The sequence below is a fragment of the Neomonachus schauinslandi genome, chromosome 11 (genome assembly GCF_002201575.2).
Source record: "Neomonachus schauinslandi chromosome 11, ASM220157v2, whole genome shotgun sequence".
Taxonomy (NCBI): domain Eukaryota; kingdom Metazoa; phylum Chordata; class Mammalia; order Carnivora; family Phocidae; genus Neomonachus; species Neomonachus schauinslandi.
Genome location: NC_058413.1, coordinates 16,635,310 through 16,656,925, shown reverse-complemented (window position 1 = coordinate 16,656,925; position 21,616 = coordinate 16,635,310). Strand labels below are relative to the sequence as shown.

The 21,616-nt window shown below is 52.9% G+C and overlaps 1 protein-coding gene across 2 annotated transcripts in view; it reads left to right on the top strand.

The window, feature by feature from the left end:
- Positions 1-5,725: 5,725 nt before the first annotated feature.
- The window catches only part of PRDM11 (PR/SET domain 11), a 46,321-nt gene continuing 30,430 nt past the window's right edge, over positions 5,726-21,616 (top strand). For both annotated transcript variants that reach the window (XM_021684767.1, XM_044919501.1), the window contains exons 1-3: positions 5,726-5,845; positions 6,232-6,335; positions 6,938-7,200. In XM_021684767.1, the coding sequence (XP_021540442.1) occupies positions 5,727-5,845; positions 6,232-6,335; positions 6,938-7,200 (486 nt within the window). In that variant the 5' untranslated portion in view covers position 5,726. The remainder of the gene's footprint in view (positions 5,846-6,231; positions 6,336-6,937; positions 7,201-21,616) is intronic.

Genomic DNA, 21,616 nt, shown 5'->3' with positions numbered 1-21,616 from the left:
TTCTTCTATAAATTGCTTTTTTAATATTATTTTCCATTTTTTTCTATTGGGATGAGCATCTTTATAGTTCAGATTTTTTAAAAGTGTTTCTCTCCTAAAGGTAGTAACTGCTTATAAAGGCCCCCTTTTTAATGTCAAAACTTTTTCATCATTGTGCCCACCTGATGCCTGCTCTACTTTTAAAACAACAAATAAATTGAATGATAATAAGAACTCATATTTATGGAGTGCTTATTATACGCCAGGCGTTATGCTGTGTAAAACAGCCTTATGAGATAGGTTCTGACCTCAGTCCCATTGGACAGATGGGGAAACTGAGGTAGGAGTGGTTCATTTTCTCCAGGTTACATAGCTTGTAAGTCGCTGTGCTGGTATCATTTGATTAACCAAAGGCATGGTGACATTCGGCTTCTATGAATTCAGTAACATTTTAAAATAAATGTATCATTTGTTCATCCTAAAAGTATCCACATACATTTACAAATCTGTCTTACATGTAAATTAAAGGCATATAATTTATTCTGTTTATAGGCAGTGCTTGCTGGGCATTTAATTCAACAACTCCCTGTAATAATTCTATGCTCTTCCTCCATTACCCCTGTGGTTTACTGTTAAGAACCGTGTTGGACCTTTTATTCTTCAAGAAGGGGAGACTGAGACTCAGGGCAAGGCAGGAAGGAACTTGGCGCGAGGTCACCTAAAAAACTTATGGCACAGCCAGGACTGACACCCAGAGCTTGGGATACCCAGCCTGGGTCCCTGTGTGACTTGGGCCAGCCCTCTAATCTACTGTCCCTTGGTTATCAGAGGCAACAACACAGGATGCCGTGCTGGTCCCGGAGCGGACCCGTCACATTCTCAGGGTGCCAGCCGCGAGAGAAACCAAGTGGGCACGGATTCCCAGTCCTCAGGCCACATTGGCTGCCGGGCATTCCAGGACCCTGGCACTCCGCCAAGGGTGAAAACAGAGCTGCTGCCTCCTGAGTTGCATTCTGCCCCCTCCTCTTGGGTTTGCATCTCATTGCTGGGTTTGCAACATGCCTAATCTCTGCGTGTGCAGACTCAGAGGAGCCAGCTGAGAGGGAGCATTGCCAGCAGCTTGGAGCCTCCATGAGGCCTGCTGACCACCCCTCCCCCAAGCCCCTCAGCGGGTGAACAGGTCCAGAGCAGACTGCAGAAACAGCTGCTGGAGCTTCAGCTGGCTCAGGCTCTACCGTGCCCGCTGAGATGGACCCAATGAAGGACACTAGCCCGGGGTGTTCTCTCTCCCTCTCTTCCCAAATGGAAGTCCTGCCACATCCCACCCTGCCCCCACAGCCTTCAGTACAGACGCAGAAGGGAGTTGTAAAGCCCATCAGTCATGCGAGTGAGGCTGGGTTCTGGTTCACCAGGCAGCTGGACTCTTCCAAGAATGGAGAACTTAACTGTGCAGTCAGTAAGTAAGTGTCAAATACTGAGTACTCTGTAACCCATCGTATTTCCCTTCTTGCTCTAGCTGCCAGGAAGCTCAGAACTGAACAGGTGGCTAGATCACTAGCCATCTTACAACAGATTCTTGGTATAATTGGCATCAATCTCTCTCCATGAAATCTCTGTTGAGCATTATGTGTTTGTGTTTCAAGTCATCACGATTCTTTCACGTGATGAAGGTGGAATGTAAATGAAAAATAAGACATGAAAGGAAATGGCCGGTAGACATCTCTACTTTGAGATACAAATGAATGCTTTTCTTAGAGGGGATGGTTTTCCGTTTAAGACTTAGAAAAGTGGCTCCTTGTCTCTTTTCTTCGCTCTCCCTCCCTTCTCTCCCTCTTCTCCTCCATCCTTTATTCTCTAACTACTTCTTTTCCCTCATTCCCTTCCTCTTTTTGTGCCCCCCCCCGCCCCCGCATCTTCTTCCTGCTCACCCCTTGCCTCTGGGCGGCCAGCTTTAATACTGATATCCTTTACAGACCCACAGCACTGGCTCTTGCCAAGACCTCGCCCCAGCCTTTACCTCATTTTTCCTCCTGGGGATTACCTGGCAATTATGACGATTTCCACTTTACCAAGGAAGACACTAAGGCCTGGCGAGTTTAAGTGATGTGCGCATGCTCACAGCATACACTCTATGACTTCCTGTCACGTTCAGGTCCAGGACTCATGAGTCTAACCCATCACACTCTCTGCTGCACCTCACTGCCTCTCAAAGCCAGCCTCACCCACCGGGCCACCCACCGGACAACCCACCGGCCAAGATCACTGAGAGCACCCCGAAGAGAAGAGGATTCAAAACAATAACCCACCCACCCTGTCTTCCCTTCTGAGATCTCTTTAAGAGTTGAGATTCTCAGTGGGGCCAGCAGGACCTATTAAAGGGGGTGGTGAATTGCGACATGGGTCATTTGGTCATTCATTTGGTAAATATTGAGAATGCACTATGTGCTAGGCAAGGCTGAGACTAGGGTGAGGCAAGAAGGCAGCTAAGGTGCCAAATTCAAGGACGCGTTCACTTTCAGGTGCCATTCCTGCAAGTGCAGAACCCAAGAGGGGGTGTCTCCTTAAAGTTTATGCCCTGGCGAGTTGCTTGTCTTTCACTACTTCTGCCCTGGTACCAGGCACCTGGCTATTCAGTGGTGAGCAAAAGTGCCTGCCCTCATGGAACTTATCATCTATTATGGGAAACAGGTATTGATCAAATAATCATGCTAACAAAAGACCGTTCTAAGGGTGACAAGTGCCATAAGGAAAGGGACATGGGGCTGGAGAGGGTATTATGGTGGGGGTGGAGTGGGGAACAACAGTGAGGGCTGAAGGATCTGTAGGAGTTTTTCAGGTGTGCTCAGAGTAGAGGACACAGCAAGTTCACAGGTGCCATGGCAGGGTGGATGTGGCGGGGGGGGGGGCAGGGGGAGGGCGTGCTGGTGAAGGATGGAGGGGCCAGAGCAGGAGAAATGCAAAATGGTCCAAGCAGTCTTTTTCTAATAAAGTGCCAGAGTCTGCAAATGATTGACTAAAAAAAACCAAATCCAATCCAATGAAGAGAATTCAGAGCCACCCCTTAATGAGGTCACTCATACCCACCTTCCTGATCAGCTTTCTTCATGTGCAGATATGCAAGAGACCGTGCCTAACCCCTCCAAACTCATCTTCGTCCATTTCCATATGGCAATGTCTGTGATAGAATCTAACGTGGGCCACATTTTGCAGATGAACAAATGGGAGCATAGAGAAGCTGGATAACCCGCTGTCTCAGTCGGCTCAGGCTGCCCTAACAAAATGCCATAGATGGGGTGGCCTAAACAAGATTTATTTCTCACAATTTCGGAGGCTGGAAGTCCAAGAACAAGGTGCAAGCCAATTCGGTTCCCGGGGAGGAACCGGGTTGCTGGTTCTCTTCCTGGTTTGCACACTGATGCCTGTCTCGTCCTCAACCTGGTGGAGAGAGAGAGAGAGCACGACTGCTCTGGTGTCTCTTCCTTTTGGATTAGGGCTCCACCCTTATGACCTCATTTAACCTTTATCACCTCCTCACAGGCCCTGTCTCCAAATATAGTCACATTAGGGGTTAGTACATCAACATATGAATTGGGGTGGGAGAGCACACAAACTTTCAGTCCCTAACACCTGCCAGGGGTCACACAGCCAATCACTGGGATTTGAACATAGGCAGTGCCCCTTTGGGGACCTAGGCCTCTAACAACCAGACTTAACTACCTCAGGATGTGTTGTATGTGAATGCTGCCCATCTGAGAGAGAAGTGCTCCTCTGGGAAGAAGTGTTCAATGATCCTTTACAAATCCATAGGACCTTGTCGCCACCTGGCCTGATCCCACCCCAGGGTGATCCTGGTGATCCTTCTGGAAGAAGTTGGGCTGAGAGTGTGGCATGGAGGTGAACCAGACCTGAAACATAATGCTTGAATCTGGGGGTTCTCCTGTTTCCAGTTTACTCAGAGCAGGCCCCAGGCTCCAGTCTGGATTCCATCAGGAATGGACTGCGTGACCTTGGGGGAGTCCCTCCACATCTTCCTGCCCTATGTTCCTGCCTCGGTGACCTCAACCCCTGTTCCCTGACCGGTGGCCGCTGGGGGCCATTCCGTGGGCCAGGAGGTCGGTGCCCCCTCCCACCCCCCACCGCTGCAGGCGCCCGGTTCCCACCCTGGACCGCGCAGGTGGGAAAGGGGCGGCGTGCGGCGCGCCCGGCGGGCAGGGATCGGTGGTGTCGCCCCGTTCGCCACAGGCCCCGCCGAAGCCACGCCGAGTCCTCTGCGGCCGCAGGGAGGGAGCGCGGGGGGCCGCCCGCGCACGTCGCCGACCCGCTCCGCACGCCTGCCCGCTCCGGGCCCGGCCCGGCCCCGCCCCCATCCCCCGTGGTCCCCGCCACCCCAGACGCCCGCCCGGCGCCCCCCGGCCCTCGGGGGGGGCTGGGCCCCCCCCCCCCCGGCGGGCCCCCAGCCGCCGCCCCTCCCGGGCGCCCTCTCCCTCCCGCTCCCCGCGCGCCCCCCTCCCGGCCGCCAGCCAACTGCGTGCCCCCGGGGCCGGCAAGAAGCCACATGCCCCCGCAAGGAATGCCGGGCCTGGCGGGCGGGGGGCGGCGCTGGGCAGGGCCGGGCCGGGCAGGGCAGGGAGCTCCCCGCCGGGAAGGTTGGTGAGAGGGAGAGAGCGGCCCGCGCCCTCCCCGGCCCCCCGCGCCGCCCCTGCGCCCGGCCGCGGGACCTCACACTTTCCCCGCCGGACACGCGGGCGGGAAGCTCCGCGGGGCTGCGGGGGCGGGGGGGGCCGGGGCGGGGCGGCTCGGCCCGCCCGGGCAGCCCCGGCCCCCCTCCGCGCGCCCCCCGGCCCCGCCGGCTCCGAGGAGGGGGCAGGCCGTCGTGTTTCCCCGCACCCCTCCCAGCCGCCGCCGGCTTTGGGGCCCCGGTGGGGAGCAGGGGGCTGATTAGCCGAGGAGCAGGGGTGTGGCCAGCGGGGCCCCGGGTAGTGAGTCACACACGCTGTTCGCCCAGTCCCGGGCCGCGAGCGCGGTCCCAGCCAGAGCCGCGCGCCACCCTGGCCCGAAGAGTGTCCCTGGGCTTGGCATGAGGAACCCGGGGTGCCGAGGGAGGGGCTGAAGCCCGGCGCGGTGGTGGAGGAGGGCGGTAAGCGGCGGGCTGGGGAGACTCCCCTAGACAGAGCGGGTGGGGTTTGGAGTCAAGGCTGGCCGCCGACCCGCACCAGGACCCCCAGGCCCCGCCTCTACCTGCCCTGAGCTGGCAAAGCGGGCCTGGCTGCATTCCCTGGCAGCCTCTGGGTGAGGGGGCTGCGCGACGGGGCGCTGAGGGGCCCGTTTCATCTGCCAGTCCCCCTTGGCCCCAGCTGGACTTGAGTCGTCCCTCCCCTGCTCCCCATTGCAGACTCTTGTGCGGAGACTCCTGTGGATTCCTCATACCCTTTGCCCTTTGGTCTTGGGGTCCAGGCGGTGCTATCCAGTCTTGCCCCCTGGCCTGAGCTGCGCGTCGGCCTCTGACCCCGTGGGGCTGGTGGCTCCAGTCGTCCCCAGGACCAGCCCGGGATAGAAATGGCATTTCCTCTTGGCCGGGCTACAGCTGTTTTTGTTGTCTCTGTTCTCAGGCGCTTCCTCTGGGGATGGCAGGGAGGGTAACCAGACTCCACTGGACCCCCGCTTGCCCTCTCTGACACTCACCCTTCTTCCCCTGTCTCTTTGATCCTCTTCCTGTGCTGGACCCGCCTTCGCGTCCCCAGGACAGAATGACTGACAACATGAAGGAGTGCCTGGCGCAGACCAAGGCGGCCGTGGGGGATATGGTGACCGTGGTGAAGACCGAGGTCTGCTCACCACTCCGAGACCAGGAGTATGGCCAGCCCTGGTGAGGCCCTTGTGTGGGGGCAAGAGAGGGAGAAGTGGGGAATCTCGGGGCTGGGTTGGTTGGACGCCCTGGGGAGAGTTCCCACTCCTGGCCCACCGTCCTTCACCTGCTCTGGGCAGCTCCTGGGAGCAGACATGAGCGAGCGCAGTCTCTAGAAGACTAGAAGAACCCACGCAGTGGCCCTAGAAGGCCTAGGCCCAGGTCTCAGAACTCCTACCTTTTCACGGTCCCCTGCACTGAGCAGGCAGCCCAGCTGGGACTCCTCCACCCGCCCCGCATCCCCGAGTCCCCGTGGCCTCCTGGCCGGGTCCTCAGCTTCTCTGTCCACCAGCCTCCCACTCTCTGATGGCTTCTTTGCTTCCTTTCCTGGCCCCTGGCCTGGCCAGCTCTAGGAGACCAGACCCCTCAACCATGGAAATGGAGCCCAAGAAACTGAAGGGAAAGCGTGAGCTCATCATGCCCAAAAGCTTCCAGCAAGTGGACTTCTGGTGTAAGTGGAGCCTGGGGCTGTTCCTGGCTTTCTCCTACCTTCACCCCTTCACCCTGCTCCCGCCCCCCTCCCCCACCCCACCTCTGCTTAGGGAATTTGCAGCCTAAGACTAATGATAGGCACTCGCCTATGATGTATCAGACACGGGTCCAGGCTTCCGTTAACCCTCACCCTGAACCACTGAGGTGGCTCTTATTGGTCCCATCTTCCAGGTGAGGATACCGGGGCTTGGTGGGGGCTAAGGGCCCTGCCTCGGGTCCCACAGACCTCAGATGCACACAGTTGCAGTTCCAACCCAGACCCATCTGACTCCAAAGCTGCGCTGTAAACTTAAAACAAAGGGAGCTCCTGGTCTCCTCCGCATTGGCGGGCCTGTCCGTTGAGCCCCCAGGGAGGGTAATGGGTTTTTACCACTGAAGACTCGGGGGCCTGTGGCTGGCTGGGGTGGAGCCAGGGCCAGGACTCGTGGGTACCACGCAGTGTACTCTTCACTGCTCGATGCCGTCCTCAGGGTGGGCCTCCCTGAAGCCCCTCAGCCTCCGCCGTGGGCGTCCTGCCTCCCTGCAGCAACTGAGGCTCTCTCGCTCTTTCCGTCCCTTCAGTCTGCGAGTCCTGCCAGGAGTACTTTGTGGATGAGTGCCCGAACCACGGTCCCCCAGTGTTTGTGTCCGACACGCCAGTGCCCGTGGGCATCCCAGACAGGGCTGCCCTCACCATCCCGCAGGGCATGGAGGTGGTCAAGGAAGCCAGTGGGGAGAATGACGTGCGATGCATAAATGAGGTCATCCCCAAGGGCCACATCTTCGGCCCCTATGAGGGGCAGATCTCCACCCAGGACAAATCAGCTGGCTGCTTCTCCTGGCTGGTGAGTGTTCCCTGGCCTGCGCCGCGGGAGAGGGTGCTAGCGAGCGTGGAAGGAGACCAGCAGGGGGAGCCATACGCTGGCCCAGTCTGGCCCCGAGAGCTTTTCTGCCATCACTCCGGGATGCTGGGATGACGGATCTCGCTATCCCCTTGCCCTGGCTGAGTGGCTTGCCACCCTGGGTGGCTGAGGGCCATGCTGAGGGGCCCATCTGGCTGGGGCGGCAGAATCGGTGGTGGGGCCCTAGGGAGCCCATGGCCAGCCAGCCAGGAAGGGAAGAACTCAGGGCGATTTCCCCGTGAATGTTCGTGTGTGTGTGTGTGTGTGTGTGTGTGTGTGTGTGTGTGTGTGTCTGGCGGGCCATTCTGTGGCATTTACAAAGGGTTGACCCGGGCCCTCCTGTGGAGTGGGTGACTTGGGTCTGGGGGCTGTGGGAATGCAGAGCATGGCATTCAGCCCAAAGAGCAGTGATGCCGGGTGCTGGGCTGGGTGCCGGAGAACATGGCCCCTGCTCTCAGGGAGTGGACGGTCTGGTGGGGAGAACAGGTACTGGACAGGTACGTGCACATGTGATCATTGCTACGGAAGTGGGGAGGACAGGACACTCTAGGAGCAGAGGGAGATGGTGGTGTTCGTGGTGCTCGGGGATCTGGGGCCTAGAGCCCAAGTTCATTATGTCAGTCCGCTTTGCTATTTACTATCAAATGTGACCTTCGATGAATCATTTAACTTCTCTGTGCCTGTTCTGTAACAGAATTATCATAGTTGATGGTGGAGACGAAATAGGTCCATACTATGAAGTTTTTAGATCCGTGCCTGCCTTCGGGAAGCATGCGGTGAATATCAGCTATTAGAATTGTTGCCATTGGCCTACTTGAGGGGCTTGGGCAGGATTTCCTTCAGCTCGAGACTTGAGGAATGAGTAGCAGTTGGGGGATGGGGCACGGAAGAATGCTGTAGGCACACAGAGCAGCCGAGTGAGAGAAAGTCCAACAGGTCCGGTGTGGTGCTAGCCATGAGCCCCAGTCAGCGTGGTGAGAAATCAGCAGAGAAGGAGGCAGGGGCAGATCACGCTACGTTTCATAAGTCAGGGTAAGTGCATCCTGCGGGCCAGGGGAAGCCACTGAAGCGGGCCAGGCAGAGGCCTTGCAGAATGGGGAGGTTAGGTTGCAGAATGGAGAACTGGGATGGGTAGGAGGCCTGGGTGGGGGGCTCAGGTCAGAAAAGATGCTGGTTTCAACTCAGGTGCTAGAGGCAGGCACATTTGCAAGAGACTTAGGAAGGAGAATCTCTGAGATTTATTAATGGATGGGATGTGGAAATGAGAAAGAGAGTTTGTAAAGATCTGAAGAGGAAGGATTGTTAGGGATGACTCTCGACTCTCAGGAGTCAAGCTTGAACAGAGATGGAGGAAGGTGGGGCCAGTAGAGAAAGTTGGGCTAGGGAGTAACAAGATCATTCATTAGTCATTAATTAAACCCTTCTTGTGGGGCTTCTTTGTGCTAAGCATTGAACTGGCCTTGGAGATAGAGCGATGGGCTAGGTCAGACATCAGTCCTGCCCTCATAGAGCTTATTGTGGGGAAGCTGGAACGAATCAAAGAATAAGATAAGTAAATGTAAAATCATGACTCAGGTGATGAAGAGACAGTGAGGCTAGGAGAAAAGGGAACAGTCAGAGGAACTGATGTGGCCAGAAGTCAAGGAAGGCTTCCTGATGGTGGAGCTGTGATTGAGGGGAGAGAATACCTACCAGATGGACAGAACAGCATGTGCAAAGGCCCTGTGGCAGGAGAGAAGATGGCACGTTTGCATAACTAGAAGAAGGTCATTGTGCCTGGAGTGCAGCAAACACAGGGGCTGGGAGGGGGAGACAGAAGCTTGGATGTATAGGGCCCAGTAGACCAAACTGGGACTTTTGCTCTTTAAGGACAATGAGAAGTTTCGTTTATGTTTTGAAAGGGTGACTTTGGCTGCAGCCTGACGAACAGATCAGGGGTGGGGGCATTGGTGGAGAATGGATACCCGCAGCCCAGTTAGAGGGCTACAGTCGTTCTCTACATCGGTGACAGTGGAGGCTTGAGCTAGGGTGGGGTGGCGACATGGAGACAGGTGAACTGGTTTGTGACCTCTTTCAGCATGAGCAAGAGTGATCTCTGGAAACAGATTGATCGGCCTAGGTAAGGGAGAGGGAATTGGCCAGAACAAGTCCTTCAGTGTTCCGCTCTCAGCAGGTCAGGAAGGTATCTCTGAGAAGTGGAATGCAGGGCGGGGCCTAGGCGGAGGGCAAGATCCCCATCCTGGTTTTGGACTCGCTGAGTTGGGAGTGATGGCAAGGTCCCCAATGGCCCTGTCAACTGGGCAGTTAGCTACATGGGTGCGGAGCTTAGAGAGCAGGTTTGGAGGTGTCACCGCCTGAGTCACCTGTGTACAGGGGTCCCTGGGGCCGGGGGTGTGGAGGGCAGCCGCCAGGGAGGACAGGTGAACGAGAGGTGGAGAGGGCCTGGGGGAAGCTTTGAGGAACGTCAGCCGTTAGCAGTCCAGGAGGGGAGCGTGATCCTGCAAGGTTGACAGGAATTGCAGCCCGAGAGGTGGGGAGGCCAGAACAGCCAACAAGAGAAGGGCTCAGAAGTGTCCGTCGGATTTAGTGCCGGGGAAGTCACTGGCCACCTTAGCAAGAACTGTTCCTGTCAGACAGTGGTTCTCGACCTGGGGCCCTTGGCTCCCCCGCGCTGCCCCTGATGTCTGGTACCGTCTGGAAACATTTTTGGCCGTCACAACGGGGGGGGGGGGGGGCGGATCTGCTACTGGCATCTAGAAGCAGAGGCCGGGGATGCTGCTGAACCTTTCATAATGCACGCGACAGCCTCATACAACAAAGAATGGTCCGGCCTCAGTGGCCAATGGTGCTGTGGTGAAGCCCTTCGAGAGAGTGGCCAGACGGGAACGCTCTTAGAACCCGGGTGACCAGTAGAGCTGGGTGAGATCAGTGGAGGAGAGACAGGAGTTGGGAGGGGATGGCTGCAGGCAGACATGGGGGGCAGGGAGCTTTGTTCAGAGAAAGACGTTAACTTCCTTGAAAAACCTGGTTGGGGGTCCTCCTGGAGGGCTAGTTGAAGCTAGAGGAGCGATGAGGCGTGGTGGACAAGCTGTTCTATCACCGAGAAGGTTCAGACGGAGACGTTGCCTACGGAAGGGAGGTGGGTCAACATCTTTTCTGTCACTGGAGGGATATCCTAGAGGCTCAGAGCAGTTGGAGGGAGGGAAGTACAGTAGGCCTAATCATGACCCCCCTGAGGATGGCCATGTCCTAAGCCCTGGATCCCGTGTATATGTCCTCGTCTATGGCCAAAGGGACTCTCGAGAGGGGATTACATTAAGGTTCTTGAGATAGGGAGATTATCTTGGATTATCAGGGTGGGCCCCTTGGAATTACAAGCATTTTTATAAGAGGGAGGCAAGAGAGTCAGACTCAGAAAAGATGGGAAGATGTTATCCCGCTGGCCTTGAAGATAGAGGAGGGAGCCAGGAGCCAAGGAACGCAGGCAGCCTCTAGGAGCTAGAAAAGGCAAGGAAGGAGAATCTTGCCGCTAGCCTCCAGAAGGAACTCAGCCCTGCCGACACCTTGATTTGTAGGACTCCTGATCTCCGGAACTGTGAGATAATAAACGGGCGGCGTTGAAGCCACGGTGTTGTGGCAGTTTGTTAAGAAGTGATAGGAAGTGAATGCCGTGCGCTTGTGTGTCTGAGGGGGGACATCTGCTAACATGAGCGTGAAGGTGAGTCCAGGTGGGGTGAGCGAGCTGCAAGTGCCTGTGCTGCCTGTGCCCACGAGACGCGCAGGTGGGCTGTCCAGGGGCACGCCGGCGCATGCAGGTCAGCCGAGGACAGGGGTCTGGGCGTAAGGGACACGAAGCACGTGAATACATGCAGCTGAGGCCCTAGGAAGGGATGGGCGGTGGGGGCCTGGAGGCAGAGAAGTAGGAGGACTGAGCGCTGCTGGGCTTGCGCAGGGCACGGGGCTGTGTGCCCTGGCCACGGGCAGTTTCGAGATGGAAGCCATGCTGCTGGGGATGGAGGTGTGCATGGGAGGTGAGGAGAGAGCCAGTAAGGGTGGATGGCTTGTTTTATTTTTTTTTATTTTTTTTTTAAGACTTTATTCATTTATTGGACAGAGAGAGACACAGCGAGAGAGGGAACACAAGCAGGGAGAGTGGGAGAGGGAGAAGCAGGCTTCCCGCGGAGCAGGGAGCCCGATGCGGGGCTCGATCCCAGGACCCTGGGATCACGACCCGAGCCGAAGGCAGACGCCCAACGACTGAGCCACCCAGGCGCCCCGGATGGCTTGTTTTAGAAGTCTGGCTGCTGTGAGCAATGATTCTAGGCCAGCCGCGTGCCACGTTCCCCCTCTGACAGCTCTGCAGGCGAAGGTTGCTGGCCTCCTGGTTCCGATGAGGGAACCCGGGACTGAAGAGGTTAAGCACGTGATCCCCACCTCCTGCGGCTGACACATGGTAGACCGTGGCTTCTCCACGATGCCAGGCTTTAAGGATGGGAGGTGAGGAGGCCTGTTCCCAACCAAGTAAGCAAGTAACCAAGTAAACCGAGGCAGGGTGTCGGCTGCTGGTGGTTATAGTACTTGTACAAGGCTGTAGGGCCAGGAAGGAGGGGAGTGGATTTTGACTGGGCAGATTGGAGGTGGGTCTTGAAGGGATGGGTAGAAGTTCAGCAGAGGCGAAAATCTAGGGCTGTGCTCCCTCCCCTGCCCACAAGAACCTACACCTTGGGACAGCCCAGCTGGGCAAACTTAGCCTCTCGAAAGCAGGCAGCTTGCCCGAGTATGTGGGCCCGGCATGGGGCTGGGGTCTGGAGAAAAGGGAGAGGAGGAATCCCTGGAGTTTGCAGCCTGGTCATAGACCAGCTCTACCAGTCGAGAGTGGGCGTGGCCTGCAGTTCAGGGCCCAGGGGCCAGCCCTATTGCTCCGTTGGAGGTTCCTTCCTAGGGCCTTGGAGCTGTGAGCTGTGACATGTGGATGGGTGCGGGGACGGAGTGGCTGGAGGTCGCGGGACCATGTGGAGGCTCTGACCTTTGTGATCCAGAGAAGTGAGAGGCGTTGAAGCCCCTGAGAGAACAGATGTGCAAAATGGCTCAAGAAAGCAGGACCCGCGCGTGTGTGTGTGTGTGTGTGTGTGTGTGCGCGCGCGCCTGCGCGAGCTCGTGTGCGCATGTGTCCTCAGTCAGGGTTTCTGATGGGGAAAAGCAGCAATGAGGTTGGTTGAACGCAGGGGGGGCGGAAAGGTGGGGTGAACTGCAGCACTGATTTTGGACCACGATCTGGAAGCATCATATCCCCGGTAAACTGCATTCATTTGTCAAATCCTGTCTCAGAGCCATACTCGATGTCCTTTCTTGACCTTCTGCTTGCCTTCAAAAGCTCTGGCCTTCATCCAGCACAACACGTTTCCTTCTACAACGCCTCAGTGTGTACACTCTACTCCAGTAGAAATAACGGTGGAGCTAAGGATAAGCACCAGTTCCCGTTTCTTGAGCACTTACGATGTTTCTGGGTCTGTGCTCAGCACTTGACAGCATGATCTCATTTGATCCCCCCGTGAAGTAGAAACTATTCTACCCATCGTACTGCTGAGAAAACTGAGACCTGGAGAGGGAAGTCATTCTGCACAAAGCTAAACACCTAATGAGTAGCTGAGCCGGGGTTCCAACCCGGCAGTCTCAACTCCAGAGCCCACCCTCTCGGTTCTGCCTCCTGGGCCTTCTCCTCCTTCCTTCCTTATCTCCCCTATATCTCCCTGCTGGCCTCGGTTGACTTTATTCTACTCATCCTTTCTGCCCAGCACTGGTTCCCTCTCTGTCTCCCCTCAAGCCAGAGGAAAGCTGGTCCCAGGGGCCAGGGCCTGCATTTAGAGGGACCCGGTGGCCATGTCCGCTTCGCAACTCTCCACGGCCTGGCCTCCTCTGCCAGAGTTTTGCCCTCATCTCTGGCTGCTTAGAAAAGAAATGTTCCCTTCCTCTGCCTTCTCATCTTATTGGGAATGATAAATCCCAGAAATCCTTGCCAGGGTTGCCAGGCCACCCTCAGCCACTGGCAGCCAGTGACGATGCTGCAGGCCTGAGGTGTTTGGGAGGGCAGGCAGTCGTGTGGTTTGGTAACGGGAGGAAGAAAGAGGAGGCCAGCACAGGGTGTCTATTTACATTTCTCGTTTAGACTCGGTCTTGTTCCAGAAGGGATTTAGGGTAGCCTAGCAGGACACATAAAATAGAACATCATAGCATATTAAAACTTGGAGAGACAGAAGAAAGAAAAGCAAGGGTGGAGACCCTAAGCAGAGCCAGGAATGAGGCTAAAATTGCAGACCATAATGACCCATGTATGCGCTTTTAGCTATAGGGGTTCCAAATCTGGCAGCCGCTGGGGAAAAGGCAGGCCTGGTCAGCTCCCAGTTCCAGAAGTGTCCATGTCGCAGAAAGTCCCTAGTTAGCTCCTGGGGAGTCTGCCCTTCTGGGTACTGACACTGGATGGGAGATTTCCCCGGGGGTCCTTATAATGTGGACGCCGTATGGTGGCATTGTTCACCTGCTGTCGGTCAGCCCCTCCACCTGCGAGACTCCTGCTGTTCTGGGGGGACCCGAGGTGAAGTGGTATTTCCAGTGTTTTTCATTTCAAGTTCCGTGGTCAAATGGAGATTTATTTTGAAACTTGAAATTGGACGTGCCGAAGCTCGTGACACAGCCTCCAGGACAGAGGCTGAAAACCCCCAAGGGATAGTGGGGATAGAGGGAAGTAGAGGCAGACCGTTGCAATGTTGCGAGATGTCAGTCGGAGCAGGCAGGTGTCAGCAAGTTGGGGAGAGCTCAGAGAAGGCAAAAATAACAGGCTTGTCTGGGACGAATAACGGGCTTGTCCAGGAAGAAAAGAAGGAACATTTGAGACAGGTTGGCTTGTGTGTGTGTTTGTGTACGTATGAGCAGATACTTTCCATGCTTGTTTGCTCATTTCTATTAACTCTTTATTTTAAAATCTTCAGACTCTGTGGAAAAGTTATCAGGATAGTATAAGAAACACCCACACACCCTGCACCTAACTTACCCATTGCTAACATTTTAAAACAGTTGCTTGGATCTCTCTCTGGATATACCGACAGGCGCGTGCACGCACACACACGTTCTTTTTTGTTTTGTTTTGTTCTGTTTTGTGTTCTGAGCTGCTTGAGAGATGGTTCTAGACATCAGCCTTTATGGGCCACGCGCTCTCCATCACTACACCACTCTGCTGTTGCAGGGCAAAATCCACCAGAGACGGTACGGGAATGAACGAGTGCAGCTGTGTTCCAATAAAACTTTATTTATGAAAGCCAAATGTGAGCATCACATAATTTCAAATGCAATTCACATTTCATCTACATTTCATACATAAAATCGTATACATGAAATTAATATGAAAAAGCTTTTTTGTAATCATTAAAAAAAATGCCAACACCAGCTGTATAAAAGCAGGTAGGGGGCTGCATTTGAACTGCAAGCAGTAGTTTGCTGACCCCTGTCCTATGTCCCCACAATAGAATTACTACATGGAGGAAATTTAACCGTGAATATGATACTGTCTCAACTGCAATCCATATTCACATCTTCCCAGTGGCCCTGGGGAAGTGGCCTTTACAGTCTGTCCCCCATCCAGGACCCACTCAAGCATCACACGCTGCATTTAATTGTCATGTCTCATTAGTCTCCTTTATTCTAGAACAGCTCCCCTGCGTCGTTTTTTTCCTCTCTCAGGATATTGATTCTTTGGAGAAGTCCTGGGCAGTTGTTTGCAGAATGTTGCACAGTTTAGGTTTGCCTGATTGTTTCCTCATGATAGATTCAGATTGTAGCTTTTTGGCACAAAGGATGTTGTGTCTTTGTCCCTGTAGATAGCAGGAAGCATGTGAGGTCAGTTTGTCTTATCTTTTACCCAGTGGTTTTAGCATTACTGTTGATGATTCTTGCCTGCATCATCAATTATTATTCATAGTTTAAAATGATTTACATTCTACATTTACTACATGACATCCTTCTGCCAAAAAAAAAAAGAAAGAGAAAGGTGCTCAACTTTCTCCTCCACCCCATCCCTCATTTTTAAAGTTATTTTTAGCATGAGGATGGACTCTTGAATCTTTTTTTTTCTTCCGTGTGTTCTAGTCCATTCTTGTCATTATTCATTCTGATGTTTAAATTGCCCTAGATTTGGCCAGCAGGAGCCCATTCAGACTGGCTCCTTGTCATTATTTTCATACTTCTCTTACTTTCTGGTGCAAAAAGATGTTCGAGGCATCTCTCCCAGGAGCCCTAATTTGCTTTAGTGGAAATGGTGTGCAGAACTCTATATCCCTGGGCACTAAGTGTGTGCACGGCTACTGGGGTCTCCTTGCTTCTAGGCCTGAACTAGGTTTTGAGGGATGAGTTGCAGCAGGGAGCACGGGTGATGTTGAGGGGGAAAAGATGATAGGGGATAGTGGAAGTACAGAGTGTGCTTAGAAGGAAGAGTGGAAGATGATGCCAGAAAAGAGTTGCTTTTCTCATGTTCTAAGATGTGATGGATCCTTAAAACACTATCAATTCAATATCAGCTTTTCCAGGAATAAAAATATGTACGTCAATCTTAAGATTCCTCTTAAGATCAGAAGCATCAAATGGGCTTGCCTTGTATAACTATTTGACAAATGCTGGTCATTTGGTTATGAATCACAAACCGAGCCAAAGATTCCCCGCAAATATGTACTATGCTGGTGAACCAATTTTGGCTGGAGCTGTTGTTCTCAAAATCTATTATTTTGGAATAGAAGAGCATGAAAAACTCTTTAGGATTGGCCCAGTATTTCCAGTGTAAAGGAGCTCCTAACTTGACCTTCACCTTTCCTTGTCTTCTCAGCACTTCTTCTGTGGTGGCGTTTCTCCCCTGTGTCCTATTGAGGTGACTTTTTAAGTATATGATGACCATAGTCACTAATCTGTATGTTACATACCCAGGGCTTACTTATTTCACTTTGATCATCTTCACTCCCCACTCCCCACCCTCTGCCTCTGGCAACCGCCAATCTCTTCTCCATATCGAGGAGTTCAGCTTTTGGTGTTTTTCTTTTTTAGAGTCCACATATAAGTGAGATCATACAGTGTTTGTCTTTGTACTTATTTGACTTAGCATCATGCAGTGAAGGTCCATCCGTGTCATTGCAAGTGGCAAGATCTCCTTCTTTTTCATGAATGAATACTACTCCGTTGTATATCTCTACCACATCTTCTCCATCCCTTTATCTGCCATGGGACACCTGGCTTGTCTCCACATCTTGGCTATTGTAAATAACGCTGCAGTGAACACGGGGGTGCACGTAACTTTTCACGTTGTGTTTTTGTTTTTTTTTTTTTTAAGATTTTATTTATTCATTTGAGACAAAGATACAGAGAGAGAGAGAGAGCATGAGCAGGGGAGAGGCAGAGGGAAAGGGAGAAGCAGGCTCCCAGCCGAGCCAGGAGCCAGACATGGGGCTCCATCCCAGGACCCTGGGATCATGAGCTGAGCCGAAGGCAGTCGCTTAACCGACTGAGCCACCCAGGCGCCCACGCCCTGTTTCTTTCTGATAAATATACCCAGACGTGGAATTGCTGGATCACATGGTAGTTCTATTTTTAAGTTTTTGAGGAAGCCCATGCTATTTTCCGTGGTGGCTGCGTCCGTGTACATTCCCAGAGCAGCGCTCAGTTCCCTTCACTCCACATCCTCCTGGCCGGCGCTTGATCTCCCTGGTCGCCTTGATGTTAGCCGTTCTTAAAGGCCTGAGCGGGTAGCTCATTGTGGTTTTGATCTGCATTTCCCTCGTGGCCGGTGAAGTTGAGCACCTTTTCCTGTACCTGTTGGTCAGGTGACTTTTAATGTTGGCGTTGGGGAGGCGGGGAGCAGTGTCCCACTGTTACATTAATCTCATGTTAGTGTTACTTGAAAAGGTATAGGCCATAGATGTAGATGAAACAACATTTCTTCTAGCTCTTAAACAGCTACAGCTACGCAAGGCAGACTTACAAATATAAAATGAGCAGGAGACCAACCAACTTAATTCAAATGAATGAAATCAGTATAATGTGTCAGATGACACATTCACTGGAACAAAATTGCTGTTTATCGGGTGACCCCTGTATTTTCTTCGTTTGTCTCTATTTGAAACACTAGGGAATCTTTTAGTGCACCTATTCCCTACCCTTTTCTTTGCCAGAATGCACCCTGTGCTTATTAAGTTTGCATTTGCCCTTCTTTCTCTAGCTCACGGCAGATAGCAGTAAGTGGTGTTTTCTGGTCAGCTGTGCTGTCAGCAAGCTACCTCCAAATTCGTGGCATCGAACTGGGGTTGCACACTTTTTGTGTAAAGGGCCAGATCGTAAATATTTTAGGCTCCGTGGACCCTAGATGTCATCCTCAGTTCTGCCCTTGTAGCGAGAGAATAGTCGGGTGTGGTGTGTTCTAGTAAAACTGTTTATGGATGCCGAAATTTGAATTCCATATACCTTTCACAAGATGAAATATTCTTCCCTCGGTTTATTTCCAACCACTAAGAAACGCACAAACCGTTCTTCGCTGGTAGGCCGTCCAACACCAGTGTGGGCTGGATTCCCTTGCAGGCCATAGTTTGCTGACCCGCGGCGTAGAACTGCAATCTCGCATGCTTGCTCATGTATCTGCTGGCCCATCTGCAGTTCCTCAGTTAGCCTGGGGTGTCTGCTGGTAGCCCGTGGGGGGCTGATTTCGCTGGGTGAGGCTGGGCCGCAAGCCACGGGGCGAGCTTTTCGCCTCACTGTGGAGCCAGGTCTGCTCCATGCTCTGGGCCCAGGCCGAAGGAGCAGGGGCTCCCTGGGGAAGCTCTTCTCCCGGTCAAGGCAGAGGCCCCAGAGGCAAACCCACCCTCGCAGGCACATTTCCAGTCTTTGCTTGCTTGGTGTGTGCTAACATCCTATTGGCCAGATAAGTCACACGGCTGAAGCCAAGGTCAAGGAGAAGAAGTACTGGCCACCTGTAAGAGAGAGCCCAGTGCGGAATCACATGACCAAGGCCCATGGGGAGGGTCGGGAACCGGGACCAAGAATTCAGTCAACCACAGGTGCCAACCGAGTTACAAGCACAGTACTCTTTGGGACGGAAATCTCCTCGTGATTCCCGTATATTAATTTTTTTAATGAAAACACTGAATTAAAAATTCTTAGAGCGAGCTTTTGGATCTCGAGAACATATCCAAAAACCCTCGTTTTGAGAGACACTAATTTCTAGTGAACTTCCTGGCTTTAATAATAGGGGACTTGGGTCTTCTGGTGTTCAAAAATTCCTTTAGGACAGGTCTTGTTGGAGCCCGATTCAGCAGCCTTAAACCCCCGGGGAGTCCTCAGCAAAAGCTAGTGAGGCTTGGCAGACAGCAATACCTCTAACAGCCACCAAATTGTTGCTGTTCGTTGGGCACTAAAGGATTTGTGTGCCGTAGCTCTGTATCCTCACAGCCATACTAGCGGACAGGTGTACGTCTCCCCCTTTGTCCAGATGGGGAAACTGGGGCTTCAAGGGCCAGATTACTCGTCCAAGGCCATGCAGCTAATCGTGGGGTCAGGACTTCTAACCAAAGCTCCAGCTCCTCATCTCCAGCCCCATATGTGAATGCCCACATGCCATCCCCTTCGTCTTCCCACTCACACGGAAATTCCTGTTTCTCTAGGGAGTACTTTTCAAGCAGATAGTATAACATGGTTTCCTTTTCCTTGTCTGATGAATATTGGGCAGATTTCTTTTTTTTTTTTTTTAAGATTTTACTTATTTATTTGAGAGAGTGAGCAAGCAAGCACGCAAGTGGGGGGAGGAGCAGAGAGAGAGGGAGACAAGCAGACTCCCCACTGAGCGCCCATTTTGTCTTGGGCCTCGATCCCAGGTCCCTGAGCTCACGACCCGAGCCGAAAATCAAGAGTCGGACGTTTAACCGACTGAGCCACCCAGGTGCCCCTTGGCAGATTTCTTAAAACCACTTTATTGCGATATAGTCACATACAACATATTTCACCCATTTGAAGTGTGTAATTGAGTGTGTTTAGTATATTCCCCGCTGTATGCAGCCACCACCCACCATCAGTGGTAGAACACACTCATCACCTTGGAAGAAACTCTATCTTTAGTGTCATCCGAACTCGCCCCCTCCCCCCTCTCCCTTCCAGCCCTCAGGAACCACTGATTTACTCTGTCTCTGGAGATTTCCCTGTTTAGATCATAGGGGATCCGTGAATTCATATGAATGAGTACGTGGCCCTTTGTGACTGGCTTCTTGCACTTAGCTTGATGTTTTCCAGGTACACCCATGCTGGGGCAGGTTAGCCCTGGGTGTGTAGCATTATTGTTCCTTTTTGTGGCCTTTTGACTCCATTGCATGGACACAACACATTTTGTTCCTCGATTTACCTGTCGATGGACAGTTGGGTTGTTTCGATCTTTTGGCTCTTCTGAACAAAGCCACTATAAACGTTGGTGTGCAACGTTCCTGTGTAGACATGTTTTCTCTTGGGCATCTCCCGAGGAGTGAATTGCTGGGTTAGTGAACTCCATGTTTTTTTGTTTGTTTGTTTGTTTGTTTTTAAAGATTTTATTTATTTATTTATTTGAGAGAGAGAATGAGAGAGCATGAGAGGGGGAGGGTCAGAGGGAGAAGCAGACTCCCTGCCGAGCAGGGAGCCCGATGCGGGACTCGATCCCGGGACTCCAGGATCATGACCTGAGCCGAAGGCAGTCGCTTAACCAACTGAGCCACCCAGGCGCCCAGTGAACTCCATGTTAATGAACTCTGTGTTTAATCATCTGAGGACCTGCCAGACCGTGTCCCAGAGCACCTGGACCATTTTGCATCCCCACCAGCCGTCTGTGAGGGCAGGTCCCTCCTCATCCCTGTCAACACTTGCTGTTAGCCAATGTTTTGATTCTAGCCATCCTCGTGGGTATGAGATGCTGTGTCGGTCTGGAGCTTTGCTTTGTTCTCTGCTTTTTTTTTTTTTTTTTTCTGACTCTGTCTTGTTCCTTTCTCTGATTATGGGGGACGGAGGTGCTGCTTGTGTTGCGGACCACTCAGCGGGTGCTTTCCACATCAGCCCTGTCAGCTGCCTCCCTCTGACCGGTTAACCTGGAAGACCCTTGACATCTGAAGCATATTTAAAGTTTGTTTCTATTTACTTTCCCTCTGGCCACAGGACCCTTTCTCACATCGCTGCTACTCCAGTCCTTTTGCCCAAGGGCTCGACCCACTGGTTTCACCAAGAGGCAGATTTATTGAGGTTGAGTGTGTCCAGGGTAGGGGGTAGTTGGTCCTGAGGCTGGTAACAAGGCCAGGGGGACCTCGAGTGGACTTGAGTGGGGAAGAGCTGTCTGAGCTGGTTATGGGGCTCTGGACTCAGACATTCCTACCGCTTAAGGGACGTGCGTCTTGGGGCTAGGCACTTACTCTCTCAGAGTGCTGGATTTCTTCTGCATAACATGGGGATCCACTGTCTATTGGAACATACCCTTGTGAGTTGTGAGTCTTGAGGCTGGTTGCCTGCAGGTGCATAGCAAGTGAGGAGCAGATCGCAGATCTCTTTATTGTCTCCAGTTGGCATCGCATGGGCATGGTGAGTGATACTACAGTATGTAAAACCCGGATGTGGAATTTGGGATTGTATGTAAACACGCCTCATTTACCAGGTCTCCAGGCCTTTTTTTGAAATTTAATGAAAGAGTTTTAGAACAATAAGAGGAGGCATCAATTCCGTTATCTCTTAAAAGGGGGTGAGGGCGGGTTAGATCTGATTCTTGAGCAGCTGGAGTCACCTAGGAAGTTATACTCATATACCAATATTCCCAAAGTGCTGTACACATTTTAAGGGACCTCCTCTCTGCCTTGCCAGAGCCCATCTGTAGACACCAGGCTAGGAGGCCAGGGCCTAAATAACCTCAGAGGCCCCCCTTCCAACCCAAGTGTTCAGTTCAAGTTCAGGTTCGGGCCGGCCTCTTTTTCGCTCTGCCATTTCAGTTTGCTAGATTGGGAAGTGGCTGGAGAACAGAGGCGTTTGCTGTCTGCCTCCTGGGATTCTGGGAGGAGCATCTGAGATGTGCAGAAGTGCTTTGTCAACTGTGAATAGCTTCATAAATCATTTTTGTAACTGCTTTGCTCCAAGAAGAGGTGCAGGGCTGAAAATCAGAATGCTTTATGGATTCCATGGGTTCCTGGAAAGTTGCAAGCAAATCAGGTTTTTTGAAAATCTAATCTCTGCAGCATCCGGTGATAGCACCATTCAGAGGGGCCCAACAGCGAACCCTTGACAGCAGTGGACGTCCTGCCACCAAGCAGAATGTTCCTCTGTATTAAGATGCAGA